General features: G+C 41.9%; 1 protein-coding gene across 1 annotated transcript in view; it reads right to left on the reverse strand.

Annotated features, from left to right (window-relative positions):
- Positions 1-379: 379 nt before the first annotated feature.
- Positions 380-20,256, reverse strand: part of DPAGT1 (dolichyl-phosphate N-acetylglucosaminephosphotransferase 1) — a gene marked incomplete in the record, with an annotated part of 56,634 nt that continues 36,757 nt past the window's right edge. Inside the window, 4 exon segments of the mRNA XM_056544595.1 lie at positions 380-830; positions 6,810-6,962; positions 7,111-7,198; positions 13,722-13,910. Coding sequence (XP_056400570.1) covers positions 765-830; positions 6,810-6,962; positions 7,111-7,198; positions 13,722-13,910 — 496 coding nt within the window.

A 20,256-nucleotide genomic window follows, 5' to 3' on the forward strand; every position in this document is an offset into this window, starting at 1 on the left:
CACTTTAGTGTGGCTAAGCACACATACAGTGGGTGGAGGGAGGAAGGCTATGAGCCCCACCCAAGTCGGCTGATATGCTGCTGGCCTCACAGGATCACCAAAATGCTGCCTATAAGTGATTAAGGCACATTAAATTAGGAATTTATACACCTCCAAGTACAAGATATACAGGGCTCTCCCTATGCTTATTAGCCTTTTGAAATGCATACCCTTTGGTGGTTTGGATCTGAATGCGGATTTAAATGTACCGGTCAATCCAGAATGCAAATAGTCTGCAGAATATATTTGGATACATTTAAAAAGGGTTGTTCACAGTGTTCAATGTTAGTTACAGGGAATAAAGAAATGACAGCTATTGCTAGATGACCAGACATAAAATCTGGTAGTCACAAATACTTTATAGTTTTTATTTTATTTTATTTTTTTTATAAAAATAAAACAGAGCTCGTATGAATTCCTCTCCAGAAAATATCACATTAACATGAAGTGTAAAGTGAATTAAAAGACAAATTAGAAACATAAAATGTTCAATATTTAACAAAAATCCTGCTTCATCTTCTTCAAAACAGCCAATGTAACAGTACCCATTCCAGGTACACAGAAAAGAAATGTCACTGCATTGTTGTAAAAAGGGAGGATGGGCCCCATTGTTAACCACGTGACAGCTTCTCTGACACAACTATTAGTCATATAATATACTAGGGATGGCCTTTAAGCAGCAGCAAGGTCATTAGGAACCCTTCAAGTACAGACCATGGTGGATGTCACACATCATAGAAAAGTCGAACCAGTTGGTATCGAATTAAGAAGGCACAGCAGCTTCCTAGAACCTGTCAAAGTAAACACATTTTAAGTGCACTTTCCTTTTTCTATTCTTTACATTGCATTTATTCTTTATATATTGATAAATTCATCAGCAAGATTTTTTTATTATATATTTTTCATTCATGAAATCATACAGTAGGGAGATTGCAATGGCAACATGATTGTAAACAGGAGTGGATGATGACAAGAGTTAAACTCTGCCTTACTGTACACCAGTATTAGCAGGTAGTGTGATTGGCTGAGGAAGTTAGCTGTAGTTCTCAGCATATCATAAATTCATATCAATAATTCTACACTAGTATAGCTCTTTCTTGTATAACTATCACTACACAATTAGAGATGAGCGAACTTACAGTAAATTCGATTTGTCACGAACTTCTCCGCTCAGCAGTTGATGACTTTTCCTGCATAAATTAGTTCAGCTTTCAGGTGCTCCGGTGGGCTGGAAAAGGTGGATACAGTCCTAGGAGACTCTTTCCTAGGAATGTATCCACCTTTTCCAGCCCACTGGAGCACCTGAAGGCTGAACTAATTTACGCAGGATAAGTCATCAACTGCCGAGCCGAGAAGTTTGTGACAAATCAAATTTACTGTAAGTTCGCTCATCTCTACACACAATCATTAGGAGTTACTGTGGGTGTCCTGTGAACCTGAATCACTGTAAAACCATACAGAAAAGCTTAAAGAAATGGGAGAGGTTACACATGGTTTAAAACAAGGTTTTGAAGTGATTATGGTGCCTGTAGCCTTCCTTTAACCCCTTAAGGTCCAAGCCCATTTTGACCTTAAAGGGGTTCTCCCTTGTTTATACTGGTTTTTTGTTATTATGTTTGTGTGTTATGTGTGTATAAGTATGTGTTTTTTTTATGTGTGTTGTGATTATGTATATATGTATTTTCTTACCTTTTGTGAAGATCCAGAAGCTGGTCCCTTTTTCTTCCAGTGGCTTGCTGTGTACCTCGGCCTCCGCCATGTTGTTTTCGGTACGTGGGATGTCGGGGGGTGTGTTCTTGCTTCTGTCCTTCCTATCTTCTGAGGTCAGAGGCGAATCTTTTCTTCCTGTTTCTTCCGTGGCTCAGCGACGAATCTGCGGCCTCTTCCAGTGCATGCGCAAGTAGTTTTTTTTTTTACCAATAAAGTTTTTTTTGTCTAATTGACAAACTGTCTGCGCATGCGCGAGTACGCAAGTGCTACGCTAACAGCGTAGCGTACGTTAGGTCTACGCTAATAGTGTAGCTTCGCGCAAGCACAGACAGTTTGTCAATTAGACCAAAAAAACTTTATTGTTTAAAAAAACAAAACGTGCATGCGCCGGAAGAGGCCGCAGATTCGTCGCTGAGCCACGGAAGAAACAGGAAGAAAAGATTTGCCTCTGATGTTAGAAGATAGGAAGGACAGAAGCAAGAACACACCTCCCCGACATCCCACGTACCTAAAACAACATGGCGGAGGCCGAGGTACACAGCAAGCCACTGGAAGAAAAAAGGGACCAGCTTTCGGATCTTCACAAAAGGTAAGAAAATACATATATACATAATCACAACACACAACACATACTTATACACACAACCATAATAACAAAAACAGTATAAACAAGGGAGAACCCCTTTAAGGACCAGGCCAATTTTATTTTTGCATTTTCGTTTTTTCCTCCTAGTCTTCTAAAAATCGTAACTCTTATATTTTCATCCACAGACTGCGGTAGTTTGAGGGCTTGTTTTTTTTTTTTTTTTGCGCAACCAGTTGACCTCTGTAATGACACCACCATGACATTTTACCATAAAATGTATGGCGCAACAAAAAAAATTACATTTGTGAGGGGAAATTAAAGAGAAAACCGCAATTTAGCAAATTTTGGAGGGTTTCATTTTCACGCTGTACAATTCACGGTAAAAAATAACGTGTTCTTTATTCTGTGGGTCAATACGATTAAAATGATACCTATGATTATATACTTTTCTATTATTGTTGCGCTTAAAAACAAAAAAATTCGCTAACTTTTTAACCAAATCAGTATGTTTAAAATCTTTCTATTTTGACCTATAACTTTTTCATTTTTCAGTACAAGTAGCGGTATGAGGGCTCATTTTTTGCGCCATGATCTGTACTTTTTCTTGGTACCACATTTGTGGTCCGTCAAGCAGCCTCCCATAGACTTGCATTGAGGGGGCGGGGCGAGGCATGACGTCACACGAGGTGGAGTCGTGACGTCACGCTCGTCCGCCATTGTGATCGGGCTCCGAAGCCTCCAGCGTTGCCGGTGTGAGGTGGAAGGCTGTACAGGTGGGTGCAGCAGCCGAGATCCCGGGGGCCCCCAGCAGCGGGACCCCGGCGATCTGACATCTTATCCCCTATTCTTTGGATAGGGGATAAGATGTCTAGGGGTGCGGAGTACCCCTTTAAATGGGCACTATCAGATTCAAAAACTTTTTATATGTTGTATATCTTGGCAAAACATTAACCTTTCTAAAATACTTAAACTTTATTTCCTTTTTTATAGAAACCATGGCTTGATTAAAAAAAAATCATGGCTTGATAAAAAAAAAAAAATCCATGGCTTGATAAAAAAAAAAAAAAATCCATGGCTTGATGATAAAAAAAAAAACATGGCTTGATGATAAAAAAAAACCTTGGCTTGATAAAAAAAAAACCATGGCTTGATAAAAAAAAAAACCCATGGCTTGATAAAAAAAAAACCCATGGCTTGATAAAAAAAAAAACCCATGGCTTGATAAAAAAAACCATGGCTTGATAAAAAAACCCATGGCTTGATAAAAAACCCATGGCTTGATAAACCCATGGCTTGATAAAAAACCCATGGCTTGATAAAAAACCCATGGCTTGATAAAAACCCATGGCTTGATAAAAAACCCATGGCTTGATAAAAAACCCATGGCTTGATAAAAGGGGGGGGGAAATTGCCTACTATTGTGGGGGGGGGGGGACTGCCTACTATTGTGGGGGGGGGGGGGGACTGCCTACTATTGTGGGGGGGGGGGGGGAACTGCCTACTATTGTGGGGGGGGGGACTGCCTACTATTGTGGGGGGGGGGGATCTGCCTACTATTGTGGGGGGGGGGGGGGGGGGAACTGCCTACTATTGTGGGGGGGGGGGGGGGGGAACTGCCTACTATTGTGGGGGGGGGGGGAACTGCCTACTATTGTGGGGGGGGGGGGGGGGACTGCCTACTATTGTGGGGGGGGGGGGGGAAACTGCCTACTATTGTGGGGGGGGGAAACTGCCTACTATTGTGGGGGGGGGGGGAACTGCCTACTATTGTGGGGGGGGGGGGGGAAACTGCCTACTATTGTGGGGGGGGGGGAAACTGCCTACTATTGTGGGGGGGGGGGGGAACTGCCTACTATTGTGGGGGGGGGAATTGCCTACTATTGTGGGGGGGGGGGGGAAACTGCCTACTATTGTGGGGGGGGGGGGAAACTGCCTACTATTGTGGGGGGGGGGGGAAACTGCCTACTATTGTGGGGGGGGGAAACTGCCTACTATTGTGGGGGGGGGGAACTGCCTACTATTGTGGGGAAACTGCCTACTATTGTGGGGAAACTCCCGACCTAATGTTGGGGAGCGGGGAGCTGGCAACTTAATGTGGGGGAACATGCTGCCTACCTAATGTGGGGGGGGGGGGAACTATACTGCCTACCTAATGTGGGGGGGGGGAACTATACTGCCTACCTAATGTGGGGGGGGGGAACTATACTGCCTACCTAATGTGGGGGAAACTACAAGGTACTGTACATTGCGGTAGAGGGGTAGTCTTATATGGCGAGCATATCCCAAACTCTACATTTTAACTGTAAAAGTTGGGGGTCGTCTTATACACCCAGTCTTCTTATACGCCGGCATATACGGTAAGTGAGGGTGAGCAGCTAGCACTCCTCTGTGCTCTCTCCTGTCCTATCAGACACAGGAGTGCTAGCCCATCCTCACTAACTGGACTTTGTCCATGCCTGCGCTTCAGCTTGGACAAAGCCATGATTTTATAAGTATATTAGAAAAGGTTAATGTTTTGCCAAGATGTACAACATATAGAAACTTTTTTTTTTATCTGGCAGTGCCCATTTAACCCCTTAAGGACCAATACAAATAAACCTGTACGCCCCTGAAAGACCAGGCCTGTTTTTTCAAATCGGGGATGTCTGTCTTTATTAGAGAATAACTCTGGTAACGTTTTGCCAATCACGATAATTCTGACATTGTTTTTTTTGTCACAAGTTGTCCTTCATGTACATAGTAAAAGTAAGCCGATATCATTTGTAGTTTTTTTTTTACAATGCAAAAAATCATGAAATTTTTACAAAAAAATTACAATTTTTTGCTATTTTAACACTAATAGGTTGCATATATTTATACATACTGACCAAATAGTTTATGAAACTTATACTTTCAGATGTCTACTTTATTTTGACATAATTTTTTTGTTTTTAATTAACATTTTAAATTCGTTAGAAGCCTAACAATTTAACTTGAAATTTTGAAATTTTTGAAAATTTGAAAAGTACATTTTTTTGTGTGCTATGCAAGGTTTGCAGAAATTAAAAAGGTAGTAGAACATAGGAACACCCCCCAAATGACCCCATTTTAAAAACTAGACCCCTCAAGGTATTCGCTAGGGGGTACAGTGAGTATTTTAACACCATAGTTTTTTGGCAGGAATTATTACATAGTCAGTGTTAAAAATTCGAAATTTGCAATTTTTCACAAATGCATCATTTGGGGGGGGGGGGGGGGGCATATTTTTTGTACATCACTTCTGATATTGAAAGAAATGCACCCTATATTTTATTTAGCTGCTTGTCCCATGTTCGGAAATACCCCCGCTTTGGCCATATATGGTTCTTTGGCCGCGTGGTAGGACTCAGAAGGAGAGGAGCGCCATTTTGCTTTCAGGGCAGAACAGTACCCACACCCCCACAAGTGACCCCATTTATATACCGCACCCCTACAAGTTATTGGCTGGACTAGGGACCTCTCTGATTGGTCCTTGGTCGGCTGGCAGTATAACGCGTCTGTCTGTGACAGTTAAGGCTCCTGATGGATATATCCGCCATGTTGTGGGAATAAGCACCCGCTCATGGCGAATATATCCATCACTGCTGCGGCTGGGTAGCTCAGTGTGTCCGCTCATGACTGCCGGCGGGAAATCCGCCGCTATGAGTGGACACACAAAACTACCCAGCCGCAGCAGGGAGCTCATTACCGTGACTGCTGCATAATGTGTAGGATCACATGGTGGACATCCGCAGCATATTACATGCTGGGGATGTCCGCCAATGCGATCCTACACATTATGCATTTTTTTAAATTAGATTCATTTAATAAATGTATTTTTAATATATATATTAATATATATATATATATATATATAATTTTTTTTTTTTTTTTTTTTTACACTTTTATTACATTTTTATTTATTTTTACACTTTTTAATGCTTTGGAATACTTAGTATTCCAAAGCATTGCAGTTATATGCTGCCTGCCAGTTTTCACTACCAGGCAGCATATTTCACTAGCAGGCAATACCCATGGCAGACCTGGGGGTCTTTGTAGGACCCCCGGCTGCCCAGGTATGCAGCAGCACCCCGCGATCGCGCTGCGGGGTGCTGCAGGAGTGACAGAGGGAGCTCCCTCCCTCTGTCATAACACTTACAGCCCGCGGTCACTTCCGACCGCGGCTGTAAGAGTTAAAACTGCCGGGACCGAAGTTTACTTCGGTCCTGGCAGTGCAGCAGGGTCCCGGCTGTGTGATACAGCCGAGTCCCTGCCGCGATCTCGTGGGTGCACTGGGCAGCACCCACGAGAATAATGGACGAGTATAGACGTCCAGGTGCGGGAACGCCCGCCAACCTGGACGTCTATACTCGTCCTTTGTCGTTATCGGGTTAAGCTTAGGAGCAGTAGTTCTAATTGACTTATTTATGCACATGTGTATGCTGCATGTTGTGCCTGACAATCTTTTATATAGTACCTGGATCACAAGTAAAAGTATTGTTAGATTTTTCTCTTCAGTTGGCCCAATAATCTTCAGTACAAAGTTTATAAGGGTAAGATTACTGATCTCCATGAATTCTTCTCCACCCTTCTGTCGTTTGACATCAACAACATGAAGAGCTTCAGCAACCTAACAATTATCATATGAAGGAGGAAAGACAATAATACAGATTATTTGAAGCATGCTAATATTTATGCATGAAAATAAAACATTATCTAAATTCAGCATGACCATTTTAAAAAATAAAAATAAAAAGTGCATTTAAAGCTAAGCTTACCTTCATAAAAAGAGTTCCGATTTCAGACAGATCTTTTGATTTGAATTTAGAGTAGCTCATATTCAGTTTTCCTGTGCTGGGGTCAAAACTAAAAAAGTATACAGACCCTTGCAGTTACATGGTAAACAGATTGTTTAGTACAACAGTGCAAGTTGTTAAAGGAATTCTTTGGACAATAAAGAAAAACTGATTGTTAATTCTAAAATAAATAAAAAATTATGCAACTTTGCAACAGAGCTTAAGGGAAATATCATGCATGTCAACCACAATATTCAAGCACATTATGGAGGGGGTTCAGAACCCCCATTCTAGTGATCCGTGGGCCCCAATAATAATTATAACGGTTAACTGTCCTGTGGATCTGTGATGAATGATTTTAGTCTGATATTCCCTTTAACCCCTTGCCGACATCACATGTTGGGAAGGGAGTTAAAGGAATTAGACTAAAATCATTTATCACCGATTCCATCACACAGTAAAACAAGCAGAGAAAGCGATCTTTAACCCCTTAAGGACCAAGCCCATTTTGACCTTAAGGGCGAGCATTTTTATTTTTGCGTTTTTGTTTTTTCCTCCTCTCCTTCTAAAGGCCATAACTTTTATATTTTCATCCAGAGACCTATATGAGGGCTTGTTTTTTGCGTGACCAATTGTACTTTGTAATGACACCTCATTTTACCATAAAATGTACGGCGAGCCCCCCAAAATTTTTGGAGGGTTTTGTTTTCACACTGTACAATTTATGGTAAAAATTACATTTTTTCTTTATTCTGTTGGTCAATACAATTAAAAATGATATTAATTAATAAATTAAATACCTATCTTTACATACTTCATTATTGTACTGCTTTTAAAAAATATCAAACTTATCAGTATGTTTAAAATCGCCCTATTTTGACTCATTTTTTATTTTTATATACGTGGCTGTATAAGGGCTCATTTTTTGCGGCGTGATGTGTACTTTATCGATACCACATTTGCCTATATAAAACTTCTAAATCACTTAATTTTTTTTTAACAAAACATGACAAAAAAAGCAGCAATTTTGGACTTTTTTTTTACGTTTACCCCGTTCACCATATGAGATTTAACATTATATTTTGATAGTTCTGACATTTACGCATGTGGCGATAAAAAAAATTCAAAACATTTTTTCCCGCTTTTTGGGGGCAAAATTGGACGATTTACCTTATTATTGGGGATGGGATTTTTTGTTGTTTTTTTTTTTTTTTTTTTTTTGTTAATGTCCCCATAGGGGACTATTTATAGCAATCATTAGATTGCATATACTGAACAGTGCTATGCATAGGCATATCACTGATCAGTTTTATCTGTGATCTGCTCTGGTCTGCTCAAACTCAGACAGAGCAGAAGACCCCAGGAAACGGGCGGAGGTAGATGAGGCAACCTCCGTTCACCATTTTAGATGATTGGATCCCTGTGGACGATCTGATCATCCATTCAAACACGCGCATTGCCGCAGATGCCATGATCTGTATTGATCACGGCATCTGAGAGGTTAATATTAGCAGGTCTCGGCTGCTATCTGCAGTGCATGACGTGAGCACCGCTCCGATGCTCGCGGTCATGTACAGAACGTAAATGTACGTCCTGGTGAGCAGAGTACCCCTGCACCAGGACGTACATTTACGTCCGTTGTCATTAAGGGTTTAAGAGACAGGACCTGGCTGCCAATCACAGCTGGGAACAGGCAGCAGCTGCCAAGACTGAGATTGAGTTGGTCACAGCAGAGTTAATCCCATAGATGTCGTGGTCAGTACTAACCACGGCATCTATAGGATTGACAGGGGAGGGGGCTGATTGTTGTCATGGCAGCAGAAGGCGAGCTGATGGCCTCCTGTCAGCCAAATATGGAAGCCTGTGAGGTCCAGCCATAGGCTGGATCTCACAGGCAAACTGACAGTGTAAGGCCATGTTCACGCATTGAAATTCCGCCAGAGATTCCAGAGAAGCAGAGTACCGTTGAATTCAACGGGATTATGTTGCGCTGTGCACATGGCGGAATTTCAGTTTTCCATGTCCGCAGAAAGAATGAACCTGTTGATTCTTTCTGCATAGAATGCATAGTTGTCTTTGAGACGGCGCATCCCGTGCGGTCTTTGGAATGTCCGCAAGGAGATTTTCCATGCAGACATTCCGGAAGTGTGAACATAGCCTAATACTGACAGTTATACTATGCTGCCATGTTTGTAACGATTTGCAGCTATTTATAATGTTTGTTATCCCGCATGGTCAGTGAAAATAAGAAGCATGATAACATGAGAAAAGAGGAAAAGGATAACAAAACCTAAATACCTCAGAACTGTAATAAACAGCTTTTGTCCATAATGACAAAAAATGCTCTAAATGTGCGGACCTAAAGGGGTTAAAAAGGTTCCATAAACTATGCAAAGTACTTAATTTACACATTTGATCTCTCTCCTAGCTTAGATTTCAGGAACTGCTGTTGTCTCTTTATAGATGACTGCAGGCAAGGTTCATACACATCCAAAACCGCTTGTCTGTCTATGGAGTTTGTAAAGTGGCACCGGAACAAATGCTTACAGTCTATACAACAGCAGTTTACTTCAAGTAAGCGGTGAGCTCTATGAGTGTATTACAGTCAGCATCCCTAACAATAGATAAAATATTACAGGCCCAGAACCTAAAAGGGTTGTTTCATTGCACAACCTTTGACCATACGCCCTGTTTTGAAATATATATGTAACAGTTAAAACTGTTCTTAAGTTGAAACAGTTTTTCCTAGTGAAAACCAGTTTTGACTGAACAACTTCGTGAAAACTAAGATTTACTGCTTTTCCCTAATTCAAACCAGCATTTTAATGAATGCCTTCATTCAAACTAGAATGTTACTGCTAATTCAAAAACAGAATGTTGTATCCTATATGTATCCTAATGCTACATCATAGAAATGTTTCTAATTCCCAATTAACACTAAACACATTGGGACCCAGGGCGTACAGGTACATCTTCGGTCCCAGGGCGTATCTGTACGCCCGTGGGAATTTCTGTCCCCGCCGGGCGGACCGGGGTGACTGCCGATATCGATCAGCAGGCACCCCGCACAAATGCCCACCTGCAATTTGCACCAATTCCTTGTCATAAGGGTCTATGGTGACCCGGAATATAAGGGGTATCGCGGTTGTCCATGACACCCACGATCCCCCTGAAGGGATAGGAGTGAGGTGGCAGGGGTGCCACCTCTATCCCTACTATTGGTCGTCAAGACGCGATGACCAATAGCAGATCAGGGGCGGGGCAGGACGGGGAAACCGACAGAGGATCGGGGGCGAAGTCCACTTACCCATGGGAGGCGGTGGACGATGATCGACGGCGGCAGTGGGCGACGATCGGCGGACTAAGAGGACGGCTATGCGACTCCCTGGATCCTACGGAAGCCGGTGAGTTGCCTAGCAACATCTGGAGGGCTATAGTCAGACCTCTATACAGTGGTCTCTAAATCTTGCAAAACTACAACTCCCAGAATGCCCAGACATCTATTTGCTGTGTGGGCATGCTGGGATTTGTATTTTTGCAACATCTAGGAGGGCCACAGTTTGGAGATCACTGTGCAGTGGTCTCTAATTGTAGCCCTCCAGATGCTGCAAAACTGCAAATCCCAGCATGCCCAAACAGCAGACAGCTGTTTCGGCATTCTGGGAGTTGTAGTTGCGCATCTCCAGCTGTTTCATAACTACATCTCCCAGCATGCCCTTCAGCAATCAGTACATGCTGGGAGTTGAAGTTTTGCAATAGCTGGAGGCACACTAGGGAGAAAATACTGAGATAGGTAACTGAAGGTTTTCCAACTAGTGTGCCTCCAGCTGTTGCAAAAGTACAACTACCAGCATGCACGGTCTGTCAGTACATGCTGGGAGTTGTAGTTTTGAAACAGCTGGAGGATTGCCCCTCTCCATATGTGAATGTACAGGGTACATTCAAATGGGCAGGTTTACAGTTAGTTTTCTGCTTCAAGTTTCGGCTGCAGCAAATTTTTCGCCGCAGCACAAACTCCCAGTGGTAAACTCACCGCAGACGCCCCCCAGGGTGAATGTACCCTAAAAACACTACACAACACTAACATTATAAAGGGTAAAACACTATATATACACCCCCCTTAAATTGTCCCCCCCCCCCCCAATAAAAATGAAAAACTTATCGTACGGCAGTGTTTCCAAAACGGAGCCTCCAGCTGTTGCAAAACAACAACTCCCAGCATTTCCGGACAGCCACTGACTGTCCAGCATGCTGGGAGTTTAGCAACAGCTGGAGGCATCCTGTTTGGGAATCACCGGCGTAGAATACCCCTATGTCCACCCCTATGCAATCCCTATGTAGTCCTCAAATGCGCATGGCCCTCTCTCACTTCGGAGCCCTGTCGTATTTCAAGGAAACATATTATGGTCACATATGGGGTATTTCCGTACTCGGGAGAAATTGCACTTCAAATTTTGGGGGGCTTTTTTCCTTTTACCCCTTATGAAAAGGAAAAGTATGGGGCAACACCAGCATGTTAGTGTAAAAAATTTTTTTTTTTTTACACTAACATGCTGGTGTTGCCCCATACTTTTTATTTTTCCAAGCGGTAAAAGCAAAAAAAGACCCCCAAAATTTGTAACGCAATTTCTCCTGAGTACGGAAATACCCCATATGTGGGCGTAAAATGTTCTGCGGACGCACAACAAGGCTCAGGAGTGAGAGCGCACTATGTACATTTGAGGCCTAAATTGGTGATTTGCACAGGGGTGGCTGATTTTACAGCGGTTCTTACATAAAGAAAAATAAATAAATACCCAATGTGACCCCATTTTGGAAACGACACCACTCACGGAACGTAACAAGGGGTATAGTGAGCCTTAACACTCCACAGGGTTTGACAAATTTTCATTAAAGTTGGATGGGAAAAGGAAAAAAAAATTCTCACTAAAATGCTGGTGTTACCCTAAATTTTTCATTTTCACAAGAGAAAATGGGAAAAAAGCCCCCCAAAATTTCTAACCCCATTTCTTCTGAGTAAGAAAATACCCCATATGTGGATTTAAAGTGCTCTGCGGGCGAACTACAATGCTCATAAGAGAAGGAGCGCCATTGGGATTTTGAAGAGAAAATTTGTCCGGAATTTCTTCTGAATTTCACCAATGCACATGACCACCGCTCCTGATGATGAGGGATGTGGTCACCACATCCCTCCTCATCAGGAGCGGTGGTCATGTGCATTGGTGGTCGCTAGGATAAGTGGGACCTGTTGTGGAGGAGAGTGCCCCTAGAGTGCAGCTGGTTGGGACTGTTTGCGGCTATCTGTCTATGCTAAAGGATTATCTCTGACTCTTGGATATAAGGCCTAGATGGTGGAATTCTTAACCAAGGAGGAGTGATAAAGTATTTGAATTGTCTTTTGCTTCTCGGGCATTTTTGTACAACTAATGATAGTCCTGTTCCCCAGTTTTGGCTCTTAGCTGGATAGCTCTACCCATATCTATGTATAATTATACTACAACAGTGACATCTCTGGAGAACATATTGTCTTGAGTTTATCCTCTATATATCGGTGAGGTCGGCTATCTAAAGGGACATACTTGTTCATGAATAATTTGGAACAATAATGAAGGTTTGAAAACACGTCCCGGCAGTTCTCATCGATAACTAGCAGAGCCGAGCCTTTTCTGTGCATTACTATGTATATGTTCTATATGTACTTATTATGTGTATGTGCATTTTTGTCCTAAAGCGACCACTTTCATTGCTTGTATACCCCTGATGAACCGTATGTTCTTTCATTGAATTACGGGGAAACGCGTCGGGTGGGTGAGGCATGTATTACGGGGGATTGTCCCTATTACTATTGCACTTTGTGAATTAATTGATATCTACTGTTTTTATGGGGATTTGTGTACGTTATTCTGTAATAGAATTTTTTGTAACAAAAGGTTTAAAATTTAGCTATTGTTATTCCTGATTTGGTAGTCTTCACTATCCTTTGCATATAGGGGATAAGAGGTTTTTCGTCAGAGTACCCCTTTAACTGCTTTGTTTCACTCAGTTTCCCTGGTTACAACTAGTGTTAACACCAATTTCACCAGACTAATACCTTCTCTGAGTCATCCAATTCCTCCACATCATCAGGTGCCTGACTTTCTTCATGTATTACAGTCATTACACAAACTAGTTCTCAGTTCTAACAGAGTCACTTCTTTAAAACTAGTTTTCTACAGCTTAAGCCAGTTTTAACTGACATTCAGGTTTTTGATTAGCATTAAATCCTAGTTTCCACAAAGGCGCTCAGTAAAAACTGGCTTTAACTAGGGAAAAGCAGTAAATGCTAGTTTTCACAAAGGCATCCAATAAAATCTGTCTTCAACTGGGGAATAGCAGTAGATTCGAGTTTCGGCATTCAGTAAGAACTAGTTTGCACTAGGGAAAAAACAGTTTAAACTGAAAATCGATTGTAACTGTAACAAACATCAATAAATTCCTTTGTCCAGCAGTTCTTGCTGCAGTTCCTAAATGAAGGGGTTATCTATAATAAGAGAATCATTTTAAGAATCTAAAAACAAGTATGCTATACAATTGTTGATAAATGACAAAGTTACCTTGGAAGGCGATGACGTGGACATGGGATTATGTTCAGTAGCTGTGGCAATGAATATAAGAAGTTCAGCACTTGGGGAATGAAGAATAACAGCATAGTTTTGCTGAAGTGCCCAATAATGCCAACCACAGCAAAAGTCATTCCAGCAAAGTAACAAAATGTATCACCAACAAAGACTCTGGAAGGATACCTATTAAAGAGGAAACCAGACAAATGAATTTGAATAGGTAAAAGAAAATTCAGAAGACATAGAATAATGATCACCATTCAACAGGTTTGATATATTCAGATCACCACCAAGAAAAAGGCCTTTATAAAAGTCTACATGTAATAAAGTCAAGGTTTTTAAGGTAAGAAAATCCCTGAAGGTATAACAGAGTTTGCAGTTTAGTATTTTTTGCACTATTTAAAAATATATATTTTTTTCTAAACAGGACCACCCATTAATTTTCATATGCTCCATATAAATTAATAAAGGGGATCTTCTGCCAAGATCCTCATCTGTTGAACAGACTAGAAGCAAGTACAGTCAGCATCTCTCACTCTGAAGGACCTGTCCTGCACAATTTGTTTATTTGCATGAGATCTGTTTAATGCTTTATTTCCCCTGAGGTGGCACTACAGGAAACTGAACAATTACTAGCAGGTTTCCTCACAGAATAAAGTGGATTGCTGGGTTTCCCTGCCAGGTATACTTTGTGGTTTGCATATTGACGAGAGACCTTTGTTACAGGTAGAGATCGTTCAAATCAGAGTACTCTGCCCCTAGACATCTTATCCCCTATCCATAGGATAGGGGATAAGATGTCTGATCGTGGGAGTCACGCCCACTCCTATAGACTTGTATTGAGGGGCGAGGAGTGACATCACGAGGGGGCGTGGCAGTGACATCACCATTCTCTGGCCCCTGAATTGCTCGTCATCACGCACAGAGCGAAGTTCGCTCCATGCAGCAGATGACACAGGGTGCTGCAGGAGAGATAGGGGATAAGATGTCAAGGGGCGGAGTACCCCTTTAACCCCTTAAGGACTCAGGGTTTTTCCACTTTCGTTTTTTCCTCCTTACCTTTTAAAAATCATAACCCTTTCAATTTTCCACCTAAAAATCCATATTATGGCTTATTTTTTGCGTCGCCAATTCTACTTTGCAGTGACAGTCATTTTACCCAAAAATGCACGGCGAAACGGAAAAAAAAAATCATTGTGCGACAAAATGGAAAAAAAACGCCATTTTGTAACTTTTGGGGGCATCCGTTTCTACGCAGTGCATATTTCGGTAAAAATTACACCTTATTATTCTGTAGGTCCATACGGTTAAAATGATACCCTACTTATATAGGTTTGATTTTGTCGCACTTCTGGAAAAAATCATAACTACATGCAGGAAAATTTATACGTTTAAAAATGTCATCTTCTGACCCCTATAACTTTTTTATTTTTCCACGTACGGGGCGGTATGAGGACTCATTTTTTGCGCCGTGATCTGAAGTTTTTATTGGTATGATTTTTGTTTTGATCTGACTTTTTGATCACTTTTTATTCATTTTTTAATGTTATAAAAAGTTACCAAAATACGCTTTTTTGGACTTTGGAATTTTTTTGCGCGTACGCCATTGACGGTACGGCTTAATTAAGGATATATTTTTATAGTTCGGACATTTACGCACGCGGCGATACCACAAATGTTTATTTTTTTTTTTTTTTACACTGTTTTATTTTTTTTATGGGAAAAGGGGGGTGATTCAAACTTTTATTAGGGAAGGGGTTAAATGACCTTTATTAACACTTTTTTTTTGCAGTGTTATAGGTCCCATAGGGACCTATAACACTGCACACACTGATCTCTCATCCTGATCACAGGCGTGTATTAACACGCCTGTGATCAGCATTATCAGCGCTTGACTGCTCCTGCCTGGATCTCAGGCACCGAGCAGTCATTCGTCGATCGGACACCGAGGAGGCAGGTAAGAGCCCTCCCGGTGTCAGATCAGCTGTTCGGGACGCCGCGATTTCACCGCGGCGGTCCTGAACAGCCCGACTGAGCAGCCGGGATACTTTCAGCTTCACTTTAGAAGCGGCGGTCAGCTTTGACCGCCGCTTCTAAAGGGTTAATACCGCACATCGCCGCGATCGGCGATGTGTGGTATTAGCTGTGGGTCCCGGCCGTTGATTAGCGCCGGGACCCACGCGATATGATGCGGGATCGCGGCGCGATCCCGCTTCATATCGCGGGAGCCGGCGCAGTACGTAAATATACGTCCTGCGTTGTTAAGGGGTTAAGGACATCAGGTTTTTTATTTTTGCACTTTAGTTTTTTTCCTCCTCGCCTTCTAATAGCCATAATGCTTTCAATTGTCAACCTACAGAGCCATATGAAGGCTTGTTTTTAGCACCACCATTTGTACTTTGTAATGGCACAACTCATTTTACCCCATTTATATAGGTTGTTTTATGTTACTACTTCTAAAAAATGTAAACTGTACAAAAAGGACTACGGTATGCTTCAAATTATGATCTTTTAGTTTTTATTTGTACCTTTTTTTTTATAGGACTTTTTGTATGCTTTTTATTCATTTTCTTTTGATTGAAGTAGTAAGTAACCAAAAATCTGCAATTCTGGCCTTTTTTTTAAATTTTATTTTTTTATGTTTACGACATTGACCGTGTGATTTAATTAATACTATATTTTAGCCTGTTGGAGACCAAGGGTGCACAGGTACGCCCTTGGTCCATTACTGGGGTTTGAAACGCACTCACTAGCTGAGCACGCTTCAAAACCCGTGGGTCCCGACTGCTATCGGCCTTCTTACCTGCAGCATTGGAGCGTCGATTGGATGGCGTGGAGGCAGGTAAGGGCCTTCCCACCCACCTTCTGAACTACCAGCATCATTTTTTCCCCCCCGTTTTAGTCGCCACAATCAAGACAGCGGTGTTTAAAGGTTTAATGCTGGACATCTGCCCGATTGGCGATGTTCTACATTAGCCACAGGTCATCATAGCAACCGGGACCCACGGGGTATGAAGTGCGCTTCATATAACGGGAGCAGGACTAGGGCGTACAGGTATGCCTGATGTCCTTGAAGGAGTGTCTGGTTTCGAGATTAAAGGGGTACTCTAGCATTTAAAAACATTATCCACTATTCTGTGGATAGGTGATACATTCTTTTAATGGACAGGGACTGTTACCATTTATTTTTCTTTATCTTACTTTCCTAATGTTCTCTCCTTTATGTCTACTCATCAGACAATCAGCATTCACATGGGTCTGTGGCGAGCCTAGGGTTTGTGCTAATAACTTTCTACTGTATCTATTGATAAGTGCTGGGACTAAAGCCAAAAACACTATGCACTACCCTCACTGACTCCCATTATTTAATCCAGGAGTGCTCACTTGGTAGGTTCTATAATAATCAGCACCGCTGAATGACATCTCACATCATCAGCGCACACATCTGTAGAAACCAGTCATTGCAGCGGTACGTACACTTCGCCTCCTACCTACTTTTGGCCCCTCAGATGCTTTCCTCACCCCCCAGATTTCTGCAGCCCCTGCAGACCATACATACTGTGGCCAATTTTGGGCACCTGTATATATGAAGGACATGGCTGAACTAAAGGGAATGGATAGATTACAGTACCAAGATCATTTAAAGGGAATGTGTCATTTTTTATTTAAAAAATTGTTATAATAAATGAATATATGTACATATTTAATGTGTTGCATAGTTTACTGTAATTTTATTTATTAATGATAAATGTTTATAAAAGGGGGCTGCAATGTCTAAAACATCTCTCTACTGCGTCACTTCACGACACAGGGAGAGATGATTTATGGAAGTCACAGAACATAGGTGTTAACGTACAGGGACAGTCAGCTACAGTTACCATACTAGCAGTACTGCGCAGCTACAGCTTACTGCTAGTATGGGTAAACCGAGGAAGCGTGCGCCATGTTCTTGAAGCCTGGGGAGGAAGGTGAAGGAAGAATGAGGCCTCCCCCTCCCCTCCCTGTCATCTCCTGACTAAGAGCGCACAGCAGGAGATAAGACTGAGGAGCTCTGTACACCAGCTGGCCAGCAGACACAGAGACATTGACAGAAAGGAGTAGTAAAACATTTCACTGTCACTGGTGTCCTGCTGTATGAAGAGTTGGGCTCTGTGTGTACTGTGCTGCTACTACGACTCCCAGCAGTGTAATGCTCATCCTCTTTGGCCCACAGGACCTGTAGGATCATGCATTAACTTTGTATTTCATAGTAAATAGGCAATTTAGGACTACACCTCCCAGTGTGGACCCATGGCAACCAATCAAATTACTTCTTTCATTTTGAATAGGCCTTTTCAAATATGAAACAAGCAATCTTTGTGGACGTACACGTTACCACCACCCAAATTAAATGAAAAAAAGAAAAAAAAAAAAAAAAAAAAGGAAAAATTAAAAAAAAATCGTTCCCCTACACCACCCTTGATAAATTCCTCCCATGGGTGACAAGCATTTAACATCTTTTTTTTAGAATTAGAAGATTATAATTAGTCATGTACGTGTGTACTTGACTGTACTAAGTGTGCATGTATCTGTACTGAGTGTACCTGGCTGTACAGAGCATGCATATGTCTCAACTGTGCGTACGCGTGTACCTTACTATATTGAGTATGCATATGCCTCTGTACTGAGCATACGCCTGTTCTGAGCAGTGCTACGGAGTATGAGTTGAGGAGTTTGAGTCTGAAGAAATTTTGGGTACCTGGAGTCTGAGTCGGCAAACAATGCACCGACTCCAACTCCTACTAAATTTAGATTGGAATAAAAAATAAAATAAAAAAATAAAAAACAGCAAGTTTAGATGTCCCAGTTCCCAAAAACTTATAATTAATGACTTCTCTACTGTAAGAATAAAGACCAACCGTAAAACGAACACGTTAAGTGACCGTGAAGAAGCATGCTTTTCATGTGCTTCACTACATGGCACAATTAGGAGCGGCAATACTTATACTTTCCATAGTGTTGTGTTCTGCTTTACAGGGAACCTATGGGTAACCTAGCCACTCACTGATAAGGGATTAAATGGGTATTTCAGGAAAAAACGTTTTTTTTAATTTTTTTTTTTTATATCAACTGGCTCCAGAAAGTTTAACAGATTTGTAAATTACTTCTATTAAAAAATCTTAATCCTTTCAATAATTATCAGCTGCTGAAGTTGAGTTGTTGTTTTCTGTCAGTCAACAGTGCTCTCTGCCGACATCTCTGCTTATCTCGGGAACTGCACAGAGTAGAAGAAGAAGTTTGCTATGGGGATTTGCTTCTAAACTGGGCGGTTCCCTAGACACGTGTCATCAGAGAGCACTTAGACAGAAAAGACTCAACTTCAGCAGCTCATAAGTACTGAAAGGATTAAGATTTTTTTATAGAAGTAATTTACAAATCTGTCCACAGAAAAGAGAAAAGAAAACCAGGGCAACTCACCAAATACGTAAACTTCAAGCTTCTTTATTAATCCATGAAGGGTATAAACAGTGCAAGACACGGGTGGACAGAAACCAAGGGGACGTTCGTTCGGGGCTACGGTGCCGTTTCGCAAGATATGAAGCAGTTGATATGGGCCAGTTGAAGCATATCTTGCGAAACGGCACCGTAGCCCCGAACGAACGTCCCCTTGGTTTCTGTCCACCCGTGTCTTGCACTGTTTATACCCTTCATGGATTAATAAAGAAGCTTGAAGTTTACGTATTTGGTGAGTTGCCCTGGTTTTCTTTTCTCTTTTCTGTGGACTGTTTGCATTGGACTTTGCTATTACCAGTGAGCACCATCAGACGTGGTTGAGCCAGCAGAGGCATTGGATATCAGGTGCTAACAATTAAGGAAGCAGTGCCGAGTTTGTTCTTTCTACTATTGAATATAATTTACAAATCTGTTCAACTTTCTGAAGCCAGTTGAATATATATATATATATATATATATATATATATATAAAAAAAAGGTTTTTTGACAGCTATCACGCCCCCTCCCATAGGCATGCATTGAGGGGGCGGAGGAGACATCACACAGGGGCGGGGACGTGACCCACCCTGTAGTCTCCGGTAATCAGTCCCGGAGCGAACACGCTCCGGGGACTGATTACAAATGGGGTGCCGGGTGCAAGATCACGGGGGTCCCCAGCAGCGGGACTCCCGCGATCAAGCATCTTATCCCCTATCCTTTGGATGGAGGATAAGATGTCTAAGCACCGGAGTACCCCTTTAAGTAAATATGTTTTTTTGCAGGACTAGAAACCCTTTTATAAGTGAAGGGAATGGAGGGTCAAGACTGAAGCTGTAAACCATTGGAAAAAAACTGCTGCCATTCAGCTAAGGCTATAAAAACTTGTAAACTCTGATTGTTAGCTTAAACTTTAAACATGACTATGGGATTCTACTAGGGAAATCATGTTTTATAATAAATGCCCCTTCCTGGAGCCTCCCACTGCCCTATCTTCAGCCGCAGACCAGCACACAAAAAGGAGAAGGCAGCAGCTTCTGCCCAACTACCTCTCTCTGCT

This window comes from Hyla sarda, chromosome 10, assembly GCF_029499605.1.
Source record: "Hyla sarda isolate aHylSar1 chromosome 10, aHylSar1.hap1, whole genome shotgun sequence".
In the NCBI taxonomy this organism is placed as follows: Eukaryota; Metazoa; Chordata; class Amphibia; order Anura; family Hylidae; genus Hyla; species Hyla sarda.